The sequence below is a fragment of the Dermacentor variabilis genome, chromosome 3, assembly GCF_050947875.1.
Source record: "Dermacentor variabilis isolate Ectoservices chromosome 3, ASM5094787v1, whole genome shotgun sequence".
Taxonomy (NCBI): Eukaryota; Metazoa; Arthropoda; class Arachnida; order Ixodida; family Ixodidae; genus Dermacentor; species Dermacentor variabilis.
In genome coordinates, this window is record NC_134570.1 from 59,654,326 (window position 1) to 59,673,868 (window position 19,543).

General features: G+C 44.4%; 1 protein-coding gene and 1 pseudogene across 3 annotated transcripts in view; one reads left to right on the plus strand and one right to left on the minus strand.

Annotated features, from left to right (window-relative positions):
- LOC142575714 (polyamine-transporting ATPase 13A3-like) overlaps window positions 1-19,543 on the plus strand; it is a 138,922-nt gene that overhangs the window by 96,457 nt on the left and 22,922 nt on the right. For all 3 annotated transcript variants that reach the window (XM_075685285.1, XM_075685284.1, XM_075685286.1), the window contains exons 9-20: window positions 1,797-1,863; window positions 3,201-3,332; window positions 5,588-5,764; window positions 6,736-6,881; window positions 8,153-8,415; window positions 9,309-9,456; window positions 10,460-10,594; window positions 11,425-11,584; window positions 14,183-14,422; window positions 15,108-15,295; window positions 16,730-16,825; window positions 18,151-18,230. In XM_075685285.1, coding sequence (XP_075541400.1) covers window positions 1,797-1,863; window positions 3,201-3,332; window positions 5,588-5,764; window positions 6,736-6,881; window positions 8,153-8,415; window positions 9,309-9,456; window positions 10,460-10,594; window positions 11,425-11,584; window positions 14,183-14,422; window positions 15,108-15,295; window positions 16,730-16,825; window positions 18,151-18,230 — 1,832 coding nt within the window. The remainder of the gene's footprint in view (window positions 1-1,796; window positions 1,864-3,200; window positions 3,333-5,587; window positions 5,765-6,735; window positions 6,882-8,152; window positions 8,416-9,308; window positions 9,457-10,459; window positions 10,595-11,424; window positions 11,585-14,182; window positions 14,423-15,107; window positions 15,296-16,729; window positions 16,826-18,150; window positions 18,231-19,543) is intronic.
- LOC142576802 (U2 spliceosomal RNA) lies at window positions 9,630-9,807 on the minus strand (annotated as a pseudogene).

Sequence of the window (19,543 nt, forward strand, 5' to 3'; positions counted from 1 at the left end):
CTGAGTACACTATACCTGTTAGTGTAATTATCTGTTTGCGTAAAATCTCTAACTTCTGATAATTCTACCAGAAGTCTTCAGGTGCTAATTAATGCAAATTGGTTATATGTTTTTTTTAAATATAAACCTGCCTTCTTCTTTCTTTAATAGCTTCTTATTCTTATTAGGCAGTGTTTGAATCCTTTTTTCATTAGCAAAAGGATGCATTCCTTAATATATATTTATAGTAGTTAAAGCTGCATTTGCTTTCTCTTAGTTTTGCATAAGCTACTTGCATACCTGCATTACATTGCTTGTGTGCCGAAGGAAGAAGATTGGGGGGTGAAAGCCGAAGGTCGCTCTGCAGCATTGTCCTGTGCGGTGCTCGCATCGAACCATCCATAAGTAAACCCCTGTCGTGAATGTAACAATATGTTCAGAGCTAAATCTTTAAAATATTAACAGGAACATTAAATAAACCTCGAGAACAGTACAAATATGATGTAGTTTGCGCTGATTAGAGAAGGATTCTTTGCATAAGATTAGGTATTTCCCTTAGTTTTGAGTGTACCTTTCTTTAATAGCAGTGTCATCACATACGGCTTTTACTAATACAATTCATGCTGAAAATTTACATTTCGTGTACACTTGCAAAAGGAAGAGGGAAAGCTCGAGGTACCAGCCGTGCTATATGCAGGGATTGCTACTTCACATGAGGTGATCGAAATGACATGAAGAATACAAGCAAATAAGTTAACGAATTTTTAGATGACGAAGAACACAAATAAATCAAGCCCAGAAAACAAAAGGCCAAAGAATTCAGTCCTGAATGGCATAGGTAAAACATTTGGAGGTCTCTTATCTAGCAGGAGTACTGACCACCAGAGGCCCAGGCTTAGTGAGTGCCTCAGGGCTGTGTCATCCGTCGCCTCCCATAATCTAGCACACATACTCAAGCCGCAAAAGGGGGCCACCGAGCGCTGCACGTGCGAGAAAATGCACTGTTGCCCTAAGTCAACGAAAACAGTTTATTTGTCTCCGGCAGCACCCAGCACTGCTCAAACGCCTGGTCCCGGAGTGATGCGGGAATCATGGGAGCTCCCGCACTAAGGATGGAATGTACATAAAGGTGTACCGCCAGCACCTCGCTGCAGGAGTACGGCTCCCCGTGACTGAGACGCTGCTGGGGAAAAGTTTCCCCACGACTATGCTGCTTGGCTTGCAATAACCAGTGGGACCACTTGCAAGAGAAAGAGCAGTCTCCATTGGCTTGGGCACCCGATTAGCGCAGCTTGGCATAGTAAATTAGACCACGCACGAACGCTAGGCAGTGCCCTTCGTCTTAGCGTTCAGGAAAGGAGCAACACAAGATACACACGTGCCATAAGTGCAAGGCACCACAGACGAGCTCAAGTGCGAACGATGCGCAAACAAAGAGACCAATGGATGAGAGGAAGGATGTGTATAGAACGAGTGATGTCCTGTAGAGGTAACCTTCGCCCCCGCTCTGCCAGTCTTGCTGGTCACACCGCCATGACTGGCACTACCACAGCCACAAACTGGTCCATGGAAAAAGCTACCCCTTACAGCCATCGCGAGTGGAAAGAGGGATGCTTAGGCGCAGCAGAATAGTCGAAATGCCCACGCAAAGGCGCTGGGTGCACCTGAACCCCCCCCCCAACAGCAGGGCCTTTCGCGCCTTGGAATTATCATTTCTAGCATGCCTACAGTGTGTAACTACATCAGATAGTAGCTTGTGACTGCCAAACTGTTCTTGCTTTAGATCACTTAGATTCGTCTGTGTGCATTTTTTACAGAGTCAAAAAGCTTTGAGTGACACTGTACACGCTATGGACGTGGTCACAGTCAAGCGAAGCAAAGGAGGTGAGTCATAACGCCTGGTCCGTGCCTTTTTGTTTGTCACAAAATCTGGAACAAAGAATGTCTAGTGTTAGAACTGTGCGCGAGGGGAAATTGCGAAATCCATGCACATCTACGGGAGTGTGTTAACAATTGTCTCCGTGCTCAAACCATCATGGTGAGATCAGTGACTATGATGACCTTGCAGCTTTGCAGGCTCAGTACACAATCGACACACGCACACACCCGATGCAATGCAAAATCAACTCGACATTTGAACAGGGCATGCTGTTGCCAGTACGTACGGCAGTTGCCAGCATTCATCAATTTCATGCACAAGAATAACTCCCTTGTTGGTCGAGCAGGAAGCTTTCCACCATCTGGCTTTCGCGACAAAGCAGGAGAATTGGCACTAATGCATGTGTTCCACATTGTCCTTCATTTTTCTCTACTTTGTTTTAAATTGTTTAGATTAAATTTTATTTGGGATGCTGACTGTCTGTACATGTGAAATGTGAAGTGTAGCTGCTGCAATTGCACAAGTTTGGGTGAAAATGGCTTCATTTGTCTACACTTAGTGAAAGCCTTGCATCTGGGAACACTAAAGGGACAATAACAAAAAAGGACAATAAATCAGTTAGGGCTGGTGGCATGTTATTTAAAAAAAAACGGTTTTCCTGCCCTGACAGAAAAAAAAAAAACTTGTTTAGCAGTAGCTGAGAAAATCGAGACCGAATTTGCTCATTTCTAATTTGGAGCCCGAACCAGTGCACAGGATAACACTGTGGTGTTGTCTATTTCAAAGTATTTTCTCTCATTTGAGACGTTTTAGTCTGGAAAAAGTTCTCAAAACTTCCAAAGTTGAGCCTTTGGTTCATATAGGATGCAGTGCGATGTTTCTTTGTCGATAAACAATTAACTATAAAGGAAAGCAGACACACTGCTGAGGAAGTTGGTGCAGGAACTTCGAAGTTACATTGCCACCTGTCTTTCCTTCTCTCATTTTTCGGCTTACCGAGCCTCCGCTCACTGTAAGAGTGACCTTTTCGTTGTTTTAAAAATGTAAATTGTTTGTACTAATACCATTTAATCTACATGCAGAAATAATTGTTTTTTTTTTGTTAACTCGCATATGCAAAATGTAGGGTATCTTGCCGACTATGACCGCTTTTTTTAGCATTTGTTGTTTGTGTCCCTTTACTTTTAAGTACATAGATGCAAAAGCAATAGCTTTTGCCTTGCCTGACATACGTGCGATATCAATCATCTTGCTGAATACGACCGCTTGCCTAATTCCATATTGTTCTTTTCTTCTTCTTCTTCTTCGTTTTCATTCTTTTTTTTTTTCCCCCCCCCGTCAGTCTACGAAAACATCCCATCAGAGCAGTTGGTGCCAGGAGACGTACTTATAGTGCCTCGCAACGGATGCGTGATGCAGTGTGATGCTGTCCTCACAGCTGGAAACTGCATTGTCAACGAGAGTATGCTCACAGGTGCGCTCCGACCCTTGCAGAGTTTTTAGTGCAATTTTTGTGTGCTTCCTGCCTCATCCGTGACTGAGATGAGAAAGAAAAATGTGTTTCCTTTTTCTTTTTTTAACAGGTTGTTTAAATCTGGGCATATTTCATATCGCCATAAATTTTTGTCTTTGTTCCTTCTCTGAGCATTGCCATGGGTCTAGTTGCATTAGCGAGAGTGATTAAAGGTCAGGTGAAACGGAATTTCGCATCGCAGAAAAATCCTAGTTTCATATAGTGTAGGTACAGAGCAAGCAAGATTTCACATTTTAAATACAAATGGATGCGTCGTAAAAAGGCTAGATAAAATAGGTGTCTTTGATGTCGAAACTGAAAGAAATGCTGCCATTGCCATGCCACGACTTCTGAGATTAGGGGACACCTGCAACATAATGAAAATACCAAAGGTCATGGTGTGGAACTTGTGTCAAGTTTGCCAAGCACCAGCTGTATGTGTCATCTGCTGAAGGGCTAGTTAAATGCTGTTAATAAGAAAATGAGACAATTACCAGCCCAACAGCTTTGTCAAGATTGCTGCAATTCATTTGAGTATTCACATATAACCAAATTATAACTCGTTTATAACCAATTTAGCCACAGGGAAATTTAGCTTTAGTAGGAAGTTTTTTCTTCACATAATGTGAACCTTTGAACCTTGTTATAACTAGCACTCATCTAGCGAAGATTGAACGTTATAAGATGAACCTTGTTATAACTAGCACTCATCTAGCGAAGATTGAACGTTATAAGATAAATTATAAACTTTTATTGTCGGGCTTTACTTCAGCAAAAGTTTTACTTGTATTATAAAACCAGAAATATAACCCACTCTTGCATTCTCTGTTACAAAGGTAATATTTTTTGTGCAGCTCAGAATTGCATTCAATGAAAAACTCTGCATTGTGATTCAATGAACTGCTATCCAATAAGACAGTATGATCTGAATCAAGTGATGCAAACTGGGTATTTCCATTCTTTGCTGCCACAACGCTGTAAATCAGTATCGGCAAAATTTTGAGTGCGCTTATTCGCATTTGCTTTGCACTGCATGTCCACACTTTCAATGAGTTTCACAGGCTTGATAAGCCTCGTTTGAGGTTGTGTGTGCGCCATAGGCATAAAAGGATTATGTTAAGATAGTGTGCGCTGCTATGTAATATTTCTTAATATTTCTCTAATTCTAGCCTTTGTCGATGAAATCTGTTTCTCAGAGAAAGGAATTCCAGGAGTTAGACCAGTGCCTGGAGTTGATACTGGCATCAGAAGTGCACAGTGATGTGCATGTATTGTCATACCGGAATGAAATGCTAACAGGAAAAAAATTAATGACCTTTTGCGCCTGATTACTTCAAAGTGAGATGTGTAATTGAGTTGTAGCCAGGCGCTGAGCGTGGTCTCGCCCCTTAAACTAAGCCCCTGGGAATGAGTTATTCTCTGTCATACACAGCAACGAATGCGGAAAGGAAAATTCAGCACCTATTCACTTTACCTTGTTCATGCTTCATTCCATCATGACATTACCCGGATCGGTAAAGAGAAAGAGCAAGGTTGCTTACAAATCACACCCACCATGTCTGTCACATAGGTTATGAAGATATGCGCATGTTGCTCTCGACGATGTTATGTCACAGTTTAAGAAGGTTGGGCAGCTGTTGAATAAATGAGTAATTGCACGCTCTGGCACAGTGAAGAACACAGAAACAAACTGACCACAGAAGAACAAATACATATGTGTGTGGTAAAATACAGTAGGTTAGACTACTTGCCGCCTGTTGTCGCCGGCGGCTTGTCATCAATACGCACCACATTCACGCGCTAGTGCATCATTCATTTAGTTATCGATTCATGATGCATGATGTATGGGATAGTGGATGTACTTCTACCGTGAACTGTGGGTGGCTCCGGCTCTCTGCGGCTATGCACGAGGTTGCGGGTTCAGTTCCTCACTGCATTCAGACGGGGACGGGGGTGGAATGGAAAGACGCTTAGCTTTAGGTGCACATTGAAAGGCTGCAGGTGTTCAGGATTAACCTGGCGCCCCTTCGCTACAGTGTTGCTCATAGCCTGTGTGTTGCTTCAGGGACGTTAAACGTCCACAGTTTGGTTTCGTTTTATTAGATGTTGTGCTATGAACTGCAGCACTTTGTGCTTGGTACTTGTCCATATTGTTGGCACCTGTTTCTTCTTTTTTTTTTTTTAAGTTACAGCAAACACACTTTACTCTTTCGCAGGCGAGAGTGTGCCAGTCGTGAAGACACCACTGCCAAATCCTGGAGCTTCGCAGCCAACACTGGATGTCATGTACCACCCAAAAGAGCACAGTCGTCACACCCTCTTTTGTGGCACCAGAGTCATTCAAACGCGCTACTATGGCACGGAAAATGTAGAGGCCGTTGTTGTTCGCAGTGGTGAGTGCAGGCGTTCCTACCGTGTTGCACACTCAAACGACTTTGTAACGAAGTGTTCGAGGCCTCCGAAGTCATTCTTTATGCAGGTCACATCGTCGTAAAGGTCCCAAGCTCACAATAGAAGCGGGAGAGAATTATTCCATCGTTGTACAGGTCACTCCGTTAGATAGGCGTTCGTTGTAGAGGTGCTCGACCGTATACGTCGGGCTGGTTGTTGTTCCTGTATACAGAGCCATGAATTTCGACGCGTTGCATGGATTGCTTTTGCTTAATAATGGTTGCATGGGTGAGACACTGAAAAGAGAACTGAGTTGAGCTAGATTACAGCTTCAGAATGCCAGCTGAGGGATGTGTGAGTAGATTAGAGGCTTGCCACACAATAACATGGCAAAAGAAAAGTGAGGGGCTGGTGGAAGTGCCACGTTGAATGGCGTGCCAGGAAAGCGTGCCATCTGCTCAATTTGTGCGTCTGCGCCAACAGCTGCCCCTCCCTTGAAGTGACTGCACCCATGCCAAGGAAAAGCCGTGATGCCCATGTCGAAACGGTGCCCGCATTATACCACCTCGCGTCACTTGCGCGAGTAATTGCACCTGTGGACCAGCCTTTAGAAACATGCCTGCCAGAAATCGGGTTAAACTGAGTACTCCTTGCCCTGTTGTTTGTGTTTCTTTTATTTGCGCTCTTGATTCTCTACTGAGCGTTCTTATTCTGTGCGCTCTTTATTTTCCTTCAGAGCAGGCAAGCTTTGTGTCCATTCTGGTTTCATTTGGCAGCCAGTTCTGTCCTTGTTTCTTTTTTTTTTTTTTCATTCTGTGATCACTTTTGTATGGATGCAAATATACTAACAAAATAAGTAAGGGTGCCTACTAATTATTGTCAATCTATTGCATTCACTGCCACGTGCTGGTCCTGCTTCAGTTCTCGGGTCACATATTCCATCATCTCATCCTCTTGCATTTCACTTCGTCAGGCTTTCTTACAGCCAAGGGAGACCTGGTGCGTTCCATCATGTTCCCCAAGCCTGTTGACTTCAAGTTCAATCGACACATCAAGAACTTCCTCCTCTTCCTCGCATCCCTGGCTAGCATAGGGGTCATCTATACCATTGTGCTCAAGGTAAGGGAACATCGAGGTGGACAACTATATTTATTTATTTGTTTGTTCGTTTTTTATGCTGTCAACGTATACCAAGACGGGAGCTGCGGTTACATTCCTGTCATGCAGAAACTTAGCCTATGTTTAGAATATTCAATATACCATAGTAATTGAGATAGGAAGGCACAACATATGAAAATATGAAAACAGTAAATTACATCAGTTAAAAATAACAAGGTGAAATATACGTTGCCATATGGGCCAGTAAACATAATTGAGGAAATTTGAAACACTGTAATGCGCCAACTGCAGCCAACAAACAGCCAACAAGATAATCCCAACCGTTCACAAATATTTGGAAACGACCTTCTCAAAAGCTTGTAAGGTTGCTACTCGGAACATGCTGCATAGCAGTTTTATTTTGTTTCACTAGGCTGTCCGTAGATTTTGCGGTTGCTTGTCGTCACCACCGCTGCCTCAAAACATGGCTTTTTTACGGTTTTTCAGTGGACAGTGTAACTGCTGAGTTTCTTTTTCTTATTTGATGTTAGACTAATGAGTGCTAAGATAATTTGATAGTAATAACTGCTTATGATAAGCATAAGTAACAAAAGTGCAATTTTCTTTTTGAAACCTTACATGCTTAACAAAGCCTTGAATTTTTCTCATTTTCATTTACTCTACCTTACGAGTTTTTCTGTCTGCTGATCGCTTCTGATTAACTTTTATTGGTTTTGTATTACGGCCCTTTCAGTGCACAAACTTACAGTGCATGGTGAACTGTGAGAACCCACACGAATCTTGGTGCCACAAACAAGAATGCCATAAGCATTCAAAAGTGCATTTTGTGCACTTGAACATGCCTCTATTCACCCCTCAGTACGCACTGTTTGAGCAGTCTAAATCGTAGGACAGATATACTAAACTTTTTGTCTCTGAGGTCCACTTGGCAGCCGCTTGTGTTTTCAATTTTCACTGTCATGTCAACAGTCACTTTGATAAGCTGGCATAGGAACAAAAAAAGCCATCACTGCATGAGTGAAACATTGTGAATTAGAATAACTCCTGTTCATCCCACTTTGTTTCTACTATTCTCAAGGCAGATCTAAAACATTTTAATTTCCATTACCACAAGGAAACACATAGCCTGGGCAAAAAAAAAAAAAAAATACTAGCCATGTTTCATTGCAGCTGATTTCACTTTTCTTTTTCTTTTCTTAACCGACATTCAGCCCCCATTGGCTTTCTCTTTCTCTTTTCAAGACATGTATCTCGCCATTTCTTTCTTGCAGACTCTGCGTGGGGTGCCCGCTTCGAACATCATAGTGCGCAGTTTGGATGTGGTCACCATCGTCATTCCCCCCGCGCTGCCGGCCGCAATGACCATCGGCATCGTGTTCGCCCAGTCGCGCCTGCGGCGGGCGCTCATCTACTGCATCTCGCCACGCTCCATCAACATCTCTGGCTGCATCAACTGCTTCTGTTTCGACAAGACTGGAACGCTTACCGAGGAAGGGCTTGACCTGTGGGGCGTCGTCCCCGCCAGCGGTGGCAGGTGAGCGACACCCGACGACACGATACTGATGACTTCATTGGCCCAGCATCAGCTGCTGCAGTGACTTGGCTGCTTTGAATCATTCTGTCGTGCGCAAAGCTGCAGCTTTATTCTCCGTCATGGTGGCTGCATGTGATCGAGGGGCATCAGTTCCGTGATGGCTAGCTCAGACATGTGCTTTGCTAGCACATGGCCTCAGTACCCAGTGTATGACTTCAGTATCCAGTTCCTTGCGGGTAGCTTCAGTAGCCACAAGGAAGCACAGAAGGAGTGGATTGGCTTGGCAGTGTGCTAGTTGGAAAAACCCACCTCTGTGGAACTGTACTGTACGAAAAGACGGCATCCTGCGGTTGTCCTACATTATGGAGTACACAAAACACTGAAGTCACTAACGGGGAAAATCCTCTTGGATGCATTTTACATATCTGCTATTTTCTTAAATAGTGCGTGGCAGTGTTTATGAAATAGTATACCAGTGGTGAACGTATTACTTCCACAGAGAAGCGGTGAACTCGGAAAAGCATCAATATTTGGTCTCTCTTATTATTAATTCAAGGGAATCTTGCAGATTATCTACAGAATGTAGGTATAGTCAATTAATGTAGAGAACTTGCTTGGAATTACCAGTACCAAGTCTTCAAGATGTCCATTTTATTTTTGCAAACTAATTTCGAACTGTTTTTGACCTTAGCAGAAAATTTTTTCCATACTTAAATATATTTTAGTGAAGTCTGCAGCTATTCCTAGCAAAAGTAATAGCCAGAATGACTTGGTTTGTCCAGTGCCAAGCATTTGGGAAACCTGGATCGAAGTTGTCAAGCTGACGAGTATTGTGTAGTGTCGGATTGGATTTCATGTTATTTCTCCTACCTTCTTTCTTTTCTTTTTTTCAGATTCCAGGAACACGTGCCCGACCCAAGTAAGCTTCCGCTGGAATCTCTGCTACTGCAAGGCATGGCGACCTGCCACTCCATCACAGTCATTGACCGGCAGCTCTCGGGTGATCCGCTTGATCTCAAGATGTTCGAAGCCACCAGTTGGGTACGTCACCCATATTACACAGCTCCATGCCGTTTTGCTTTATGTTATTTGGTTCTAGAATTAGTATGTACACATATGGATGAACTAGTGGTAACATAATGTCACGTGCATTTATTTTTTCTGTGAAGCTGTTTATGGCTAGGGTTCCTTGCATTTTTGTTGCGCACGTGCAAAAACCATGGGCTAATCTCGGAGATAGTGCAATGCAGGGCCGACCCATGCGGGAGGCGAGGCAGTCTTCAAAGCACTCCACCAACTTGCAAAAGATTAGTTTAAGATCTTCCAACTCGTATCAAACATTAAGCTGATAAGAACAGATACTACACTTTGACCCGCGTCGGCCACGTCTATGTTTGCACCGTCCTCTCTTTGTCGGCATTCCAAGCGCTCGCGTATCTGCTTTCCTTTCCTTCCACTTTCCCATGGTGGCAATCTCATCGAAATGCCACGTGTGTCTTGTTTCCTCCGGCTACTCGTGGCGGTGGTCCCGTCGTTCATGCAAATGTATATAAAAATCAAGCTAAATGAGTATGAGTTTGTACCTATCACCTCAAGATGTAACCCCTCAAAGGTCGAATTGCATTAGTATATTGCCGAGAATGTCGTTGGTGTATTTGAATTTTCGTCAGTGAAGACGGGAGGTTTAACTACAGGTGTAGGTGGGCTCACATAGGCAGGACCAATTGGGTTAAGAACTAACTGCATTAACCGGTACCATGGGTTGCTATTACATTTACCAGTGCTATTGGATTAATCTGTACTATGCACTTGGAAAACTTGAGTAGTAGCCACCAAACCCGTAAGTAATACTCTGCAAAGAAAATCATACATATATATTTGCCATGTGATTGTCATTTTTTAACCTCTCTTACTCTATGCCCTACCTAGGGGCCTATAAGGTATGCTAAGTAATAATAATAACAACGATGTTAATATTGTATTGTGTATTTTGTCTTGGTTAGATCTTAACTATAAGTATTCACACTATGGCTTTGAAAAACAGGTCTTGGAGGAGCCAGACATCGACGACAACTCAAAGTATGACATCATCGCACCAACAGTTGTGCGACCAGGACCTGCCAACAACTTCAAAGCACCGTCTGTGCCTTCTTTGAATGCCGCTGGAGACTTGACTGAGGTTTGAACTACATCCCTTAACATTTTGCTTTAAACATTCTCTTCGTGTTGAAAACCTTGACCATTTGACTTGATCGGGGGCGAGGACATGCTGTGGCCATGCCTGCCATTGGTGGCTGAATGACGTGTTAAGTTGGATTATGTTCTGGAGTGTCCGCTTCAGTGTCATTGCGTGCTTTGTTTTTTATCATTATGCTGCGAAATTTCAGTTGTTTCTAGCCATTTTACGCAACAGCATGTGTTCTTCATTTTAATATAACTATATATACGGTGTACGAGAATGCACTGTGTTTCTTTGTACCGATGCAAGTCAGATTTTGCTCCACATGCTATCGCACAAATAGAAACCACAGTAGCTTCTACAGAAGCTCAACAGTCCTTAAACATTGGTGGCAATTTATAGCGTGCATATACATGTACAAAATAAGTTTCGTTCGCAAGAGTTAGGTTGTGAAATATGCGAAGCGAGATAGGTGCTTATAATGCACCCAGTCAGACGCCCGGTAAAGTGAGATATCTTGTAAATCGACGGCTGTTAGCTGGTTTGACCATGTGAAGGGATCATTGTCTTACATGTTTGAAATTTATTGGTGCGTTTTATTTTATTTCTTTACTTTCTTGTGGGCCTGTATCGCATCACTTGGATCAGTGGTCTCGTTATCTTTGGCCGTCTGTGTCCACGAAATGGGGCTTCGTTATCTGCATAACTCGATGCTGCAAGTATCTTCCTTGCTCAGTTTGCCAGCAATATCGCTTTCCTCATACTCGGCCCGTTGTTTTCCTCACCCCTCAATATCCTTGTCTAACTTGCCCAACAATATCCTTTTCCAGATGCCTTCATTCTTCGAGGTCGGCATCGTGCGGGAGCTGCCCTTTTCCTCGGGCCTCCAGCGCATGAGTGTGGTCACCCGTGTGCTGGGGTCGACCCACTTCGATATATTTTGCAAGGGTGCCCCCGAGACCATCGCCTCTCTCTGCAAGGCCGAGACAGGTTGGTTATTTCACGTTTAGCCAAGGGCATACAGTCGACTAGAGCAGACCCTTTTCCTAAGTGCAGAGCTAGCTTTTCTGTGAGGCAGTTTGCCCAACGAATGGCAATGCGGTCATTTTTGCACAAAAACAGTTTGCTTGTATTAGGACGTGGAAAGTGTAGATGTGGCTCTCATGGTGAAACCATGTGCGAGAGAGAAGCCTCGGCAAGCAAATGATGACCGGTACTGCCCTTAGTTGCCAAATGTGTAGTGCAAAGAAGCACGCTTGTGAATTGGGAGAACGGTCGGGGAAATGAGGTTACAGCTTGCAAAATTTCCTCTTGGTCAAGTGGTGTTTTGTTTGAGTCCATGTTGTAGTAGACTGGACATAAAGCTTCGTACACACATGAAAGGCAAATGAGATGGAGCATTTATCGCTTATTATACTATGCATGCGTATCAGTCTGCACTCAGTCTATAGGGTTATAAATAGCTATAAATGTACATTTAAACCTTGATGTAACAAAGTCTGTAAAATCGGCGATTTGCTTCATTATATTGAAATTTTATTACATTGAAATTTGACATGCAAATAATGTACAGTCATTGATAGATTTTTCTTGCACAGAAAGGGCCACAAAATTGTGCAAATAATCAGGGAGTCAAAAGAAAAAAACAAGCTTCAATTCGAAAAAAAAAAAATCATTTTGTTTAACGTGAGAGTGGGTAATGAAAGATACGGTTTCATGACGTGTCGGCGATACCTTCACATTGACGGTATGAAGCAAAGCCAGCCACGCTTTTGCGTCCGCTTTGCCCCCGTGGCTGATCGTGTCGCCCAGTGATCGTGATACCCCCAGTGGGACAATGCTATCATGAAAAGCACCTGCGGTGGGGAGCGAATGCTTTTTCTGCCTCTCACTGTACTGCGGCTCCGAAATTCAAGGTTATGCAACTTCCAGTGTTAAGTACGTGGGAAGACAGCACACATGATGCCATGCCATCTCAGCACACCCTCTCTTTGCACAAGCGGCAGATTGAAAGCTGGTTAAGTACAGTCGCCGATCGACTTTTCTCCTGCGGAAAGGGGCCTCAGAATTTTCTGAATGATCGGCCAATCGAAAAAAGCAAATTTGAATGAGAAAACAATTCATTTTGATGAATTCGGCAGTTGGCAACGGTTGATACGGTTTCGTGCCACGTCAACGATATATTCACATTGGCGGTACAAATTAAGTGAAGCCAGCCACGCTTTTGCGTGCACTCTGCCCTCGCAACTGATAGTGTCGCCCGCACTGGGACAACGCTATCATGGAAGAGCGACGGCAGCGGGGAGCAAATGCTTCATCTCCTTCTCGCCCCAACAAGTCACCGAAACTTGAGATTACGCAACCTCCTGTACTAAACACTCAAGAAGACAGCTTACGTGATGCCACTCCATCTTGGCACGCCCACTGTTTGTACGCGCAGTAGATTGTCTCTAAAGCAGAGTGCGCTACCATGTACGCACTCAGCCATGCGCAGCCACAGCCAAGCTGCATGCCAGAAATCGCGAAGGTGGCACTCCAGAAGCCACCACATTTCTTGTCTCACCCTCGTACACTTTCGGTCGTGCTTATAGCAGCAAATGCGTAGGGCGCACTTGAACTTTATATGGAACGTGAGGCGGCTCCACTTCAGCGGTCGCTCTTGTCGTGCTGCCCATGATTTGAGGGGTGCATTTGCAAGCAGCCGCTTGTAATTCATTCGTTTTGACCATCTACGTCCATGGAAGTTCACATTTATTGTCGCAGCATTCCTTTGTGGCGGGAGCGAAACTTCATCGCATTGAAATTGCATACAAACACACTTCGTTATATTGAGGTTCTAGATACATGGCATTCTATGGCAAAAGGTTATAAAAAGTTAAATAGTTCATTATATCGAGAATTTTGTTATATTGAAGTTTGTTATATCGAGGTTTCGCTGTACTTTGTTATATTGACGTTAAACTGTGTGTGTGTTATAACTACTACAAGGCTATATAGAGCCGCGTGTAGTGTCCAGTAGCCTCAGTAAGCATCCCACATCTAGTGCAACAGAAAAATGGTGCCAACACTTTTAAAGCTTTGAAATGTCAATGGAAATAGACCATGTACTAGCCCGTGAACGACACATAAAAGTCAATGCATGGCTCAATGTTTCATAGCTCCACAGTTCACGGCATTTACCTCAGCTTGGGCTCGTAGCTCACAGGCATGTATTGAGACAAAAGGAAGCTGCAACAGTTGGTGAACTCGTAGAACATTGGCAACAGCATAGTAATATAAAAAGAGGTACTCTTAGGAGGGTTGCGAACAGCTTTAATATGCCTAATGTAGAGAGACCGAGGAAAAGGGAAGCAGAGGGGCTCGATTTTTGTTCATCACAACCATATAAAACCAGCAGGCATTCCTGGACTTCATTGCCCTTTGGGCTTCATATCGTCCCAATGCAGAGAACGCACGCATTCCACAAGTCTAGTGAATGTTGCAAGGAGCTTGCATTTCCATCTCTTTGCCTTTTGGAAGAGCAAGGTTATGTTAAACGTACATTCGTGGCATTGCAAGCAATTTTCCTTTTCTCACGTGCATTCACAGTGCCGCCGGACTTCGTGGAGACACTGACGTCGTACACTCAGCTGGGCCACCGAGTACTGGCGCTGGCACACAGACCGTTCACGTCGAGCTTTGCCAAAGTGCATCGGCTTCCCCGAGAAGAGGTTGAGAACAACCTCACCTTTGTCGGGCTGCTGGTCATGGAGAACCGACTCAAGCCAGAGACCACTTCTGTCATTCGAACCCTTCGAGCTGCCAACATCCGCACCATCATGGTCACAGGTGTGTGTCATCTGCTGAATTTAAGAGTTCAGAATCTGCCAGGTCAACTTCTCCTCATTCTTTGTCTTTATGGAGGCTCAGATTAGAATGAATGCACTGTTGTGATTAATTCTCTGAAGAATTGAACTGTATGGCATCTTTTGTTCACTTTCCAACAGGCACACTTTCTTAAGCTGAACCTCGAATAAGATTGATTTGTTTTAGTTGATGTCATGCTTGCTTTAAAGGAGGCCTACTTTACTGCCTTGCCTGTTTGATAAGTGAATGTCTTCGCTCAGCTTTATTTTGCAAATTAGTCTGATAGGTCTCAGTAGACTGGAGGTAGCATTTCTTTTACTAATCTCCAGAGTGTGCACATCACTGCATCTCCCTTTGATTGAGGTTCCACGTTATACAATTTCTCGGTCCTTTTAGAATATGGATTAGCAAAAATGCACTGCATTTCGGCTGGTGTAGAAATGCTTCCCCTCTCCCTCTTCCGGCACACACAGTCCATATTAGTCCGTATTTAGCAAACTGTGCCGGCTTCAGCAAAGGATAACCCTAGTGAGCGTCTACTTTGTTCCTTTCTCTCGGCTTTGTCACCACTTCTTTATTTGTGTTGAATTCACAGCCATAGCGCGCAACTCTTTAGCATAGCGGTACCGTGATGGTGCACTGTGTCCTTGACGTGCTTCTCTGCCAGGCGACAACATGCTGACGGCAGTGAGTGTGGCACGCGACTGCGACATGATCGAACGAGGCCAGGAGGTGCAGATCCTCTCGTCGAGCACAGACACATCGGACATGGTGCCTGTCCTCAGCTGGCAGTCCTCAGAAGCACCACCACCGCCTGCGAAGTCGCATCGCAAGGGCAGCGACCTCCTCCCCAACGTAAGCGGGAACAACTCTTCTACACATTTGCATCTTGGGCTCTGATTTTACAGCGTTGAGACATCTCCTCTGGCTGAAATTGAGGCGCGATGTCCTCAACGAAGCAGACGTCTGTGACAGACAGGAAAAATATGTATGGCAGACTCTACAGTAATTGACATCCACGCAATGTTGAATCTTCGCCGCACAAGACACCAGTGCACATCGAGCCTGTGGGGCACTAGCTGCCTGTGACGCACGTTGTTGTTTTCCTATTGCCTAGTCTTTTCTACTTTGAGCGAGCGAGCAAACGAACGAATCAACAAGCAAGCCTTTTTTTTTTTTTTTTTTTTTGCTGAGCACTCCACTATCACTTATTTGTTGATGAACTGAAACTTTTGCAACCAAAGCCTCAGCTAGTGACAAGCCTCAACTAGCGACATTTGTTCCCTTCTCTTGCTCCAGGTAATACAACAATAGCCAAAAGGGTGCATCAAAAGAGAATGTGCGCGATAAGCTTGCGCTCAATACACTTAGCTTGTTCTCCTCCGTCGGCTCCTTGCAGGCCTCAACTTCTTACTATTCATGACTGCAGCTGGCTGTAGTTGCTTGCTTGTTGAGCCACAGAAGCAGAGAGATACACAAAAGCAGACTTGACTTGGAGATGAATGCTTCACATTAAAAAAATCTCATGCTGGGTCTAAATTCGATCCAGAGTCCACTGCATGCCTGCCAAGTTCTTGACCGCAAGGTTTGCCATATAAAACAACATAGCATGGTTAAGTTCCAGAGTCTCAGGCATCACGTACAAATCCAGTAGATTGTAAGTGAGCAACGGTGGCCAGGTGCACTGAGGAAGCAGATATGGAATTTGCTACTCATCTAGAAACAATAGTTGCCTTTCTTCTGTGGCAATAAGCATTGCTTTATACTAATTTATTTTCCGCTTCATCTAGCCTTTTATTTTACCATTTTACTAATTCATTAAAAAATGAATTAATGCTTCGTGATTTCAAGAGAAACTTTCGAGTTGTTGGTTATGGGACAGGGAATGAGTGCATTCACCTTGAAGCCAGATACGAATTTGCTTCTGTAGTGCAAATTCACACGTTGATACATTCGATTTCATCGCTGCCTCCATGTGCCTGTAGTGGGCACTAATGTGTGTGCTTGCTGCCTTCCTTGAATGTAGTAGTTGTCACTTGAGCTCCCTCACCGGAATAGAGCTCCGATTCTCGGTTACCCATAACAACCACAGCAAACAAGTAGCCTACCTTCAAGCATTGATAAGGCTTAAATGTGCCCGCTGAACAGACCAATAATGACTTCAAGTGAATACTTTAGCAGATAAAATGGTTATTAAATTATGTTGCATGAGAATATCCTACAGATTTCGTTCTGCAGTGAGGCTTTCTGACATGTGCCGTCTTCTTTGTTACATGGTACGCACCTCAGGGCGTGACTTCCATCTCTATGGGCCATCCACTTGTTGCTGTGACTGGCAAGACTTTCGCCGTGTTGCGTGAACATTATCCAGACGTCCTGCAACGGGTAACCAAGCTTTTTTCTTGCTGTCTTCATTGCTTGTTAATTTAGCTTGGTGTTTTTGCCACTGTCCCTGAAGACGCACTTGCCCTAAAAGTACAAAGCACCAGATACCTCACCCATGATACTCTTAGCTTAACGTAATTGGTGTATTACACAAAGACACTGAATTATATGCGCACCAGCTACCTCAGAACTCGTCTCGGTGAAGCTACTGCATCCTTAGGTGTTGGAACAAGATGAGCCTACAGAACAGGTGGAACCTGAACAAGTATTTATTTGTTGATAAAGATTGCAGTGAAATCAAGAACTTGAGCGTTCATCCTTGTCGCGAACGGCACCCCGGTCTCCCACTGTCTCTCTCGCACCTAGCGCCACTCGGTGTATAATGAGGAAACCGCAGCACCCGCACTGCTGCTATCTATAGACTATCCCCATAACTGCTGCTCATTGGCGCACACTGCCTTCTCATGAACCATCAGTTAAATGCAGTCAAAGCGTGATGTATAACGAAGTTGTACTTGCAGCGAAAAGCTTGGTTAGACCACGCATTTTATCAATTCTAAAGGTTTTAACATTTCAGAAGTAAAAACAACTTCACAAGTTCCCAGAGCATTCCTGGTGGATAGTATCTCGGCAGTAAGCACAAATAATAATAATAAAAAGGTCGGGCCGCAGTACCACGTTTTTGAGGGCCAGCACATGCGATGCAGATGGTGCTGAGAGCCATGCACCGGCATGAGTCACAGTGTCGGAGTTTTGAGCGGGCTGCATCAAGCGGGGCCGCAAATATTGGACACCATCACCGACTGCACTTAGTGCCGGCACCCGTCATCAGACGGCAGCCACAAGTTAAACAAAAGGGCAGAAAAAAATAGGGATATTCATCCTGAACAAAAACAAAAACAATAATAATAAAGTCAGTTTAGTCAAAAAGTGGAGCATTGATGCAGATAGAAAACAGACTATGCGAAGTAAGGTTCGTAGTTTTTTTCGGTGTCACGTGTGCTCAGGCAAACATGAACATATCTCACTCGATGACCACGGACTCGCTGTCACAACGCAAGCGAATGCTTTGCACCCACTATGTCTCGGAAACTTGACATAATGCAACCGCCAACACTGCACCCCACTGCACATCTGGTACCGTCGGCACTAAAATGCCAGCGTTCTCAAGGGTGGCCTGGGCCCCCAGGGACCCCCCCCCTTCCCCCCCCCTGGATCCACCATGGCTTTCAAAATGATTATACAGTTAACCTCGTTATCGTTTCTTGCCTATACGCGCCTGAATTCATAATGTTGCTGAAGGCTGCGCTATTGAAAATGTGCAGGTGGCTGTGTGCGGCGCCGTGTTTGCACGCATGGCTCCCGAACAAAAGCAGCAGTTGGTGGAACTCCTTCAAGAGATGGGGTAGGTAGCCTTGCTCATAAATTAAAAGTACATTTGAACATGTTTACTACCTGCCTCTATAAGCATGCTGCTAGCATTTAGCATACAGTCACCGACCAATAATTTGCACTCGACGGGCGACCGCCAGAATGCCCTAATAATCGAAGAATGCAGGATTCGCCAGAAAATTGGTGGCTTTATTCCACGAGTGGCCAAAAAAATAATTCGCCATATTCTCAGATTGTCACCTTCGGAGAATGTCTTTAAATTCACGTGATTAGTGCAATATGCTTTGGTGTCTGTGAGCAACGAAAACCTTGGCACGATGTCAAGCACACTATATTTTTCCGTGACTGGTGCACGACACGCTGACATCTACGAGCGACGGCATTCTCAGCACAGGGCGGTAATGTTGCCGCACGTTGACGCAATTGGTTTTAGTCACGCGAAATATCGCGAAAGTGAAAGTATCTTTGAAAGTGATCATCCGAGAATACGGCCGATGTTTGTCAACGCATTGCTACAAGCATGTACGCTTGCCTTTGGTACAGATATTCCATGGCCACGATTTTATTGCCATGCCTTTTTTGTGCTACATATTCCTTTTCCCACTTTTTGCACTTTGTCAATGGTTAGCGCAGTGCTCACTCACTCTCTTCCAACGCAGTGGAAGAGAGTGAGTGTCCATGATGGAGGGCAGAAGAGAGCTTCAACACGCAAGGGTGAGGAGAAGATGAGGGTTCCCTAAGAGATAACAAAACTTTGAATGGCAGAAAAACTTTGCCTCGAAATGTGGCTTCGTGGCAGCGTTGCGCGCGCTGCCGTGAAGCCACACCTCAAGGTAAAATTTGCATATGACCTGCATCCCGACTTTACTGCTAAAATTTTTGAATATTTATTGCAGGTTATAGACGCGAAGATGCGGTATAAGCAAGGAGCATGGAATTGCTGTTTTTAATTGTACCAACCAATAAAAGGTACTAACTGGGAAAATGTACGACCCGAAGTAAAATGTATGACCCGAAGGCTGTTGACATCTACGTAATGCAATATGTTGTGCGAATAGTGCAGCACGCGACACCGATGCGCGCTGAGATGATGGGGCCCAGGACAGGCATTGTCGTTTTTGTGGCTTCGGCGTGCTTTCACTTGCCTTCCTTCAATTTGGCCTGGATCAGCAGCTTGTTTGAGTGAGCATTTTGGTGGGAAGTTCTGACGTGCCTTTTCTGGCAAGAATCGTTGCGGCACAAGACGATGACGCATGCCGTGCTGGTGGGGCCCGAGTGGCACTTTGCCGTTTTCCTATGATGTGGTGTTTTAAGACGGCTACAGGA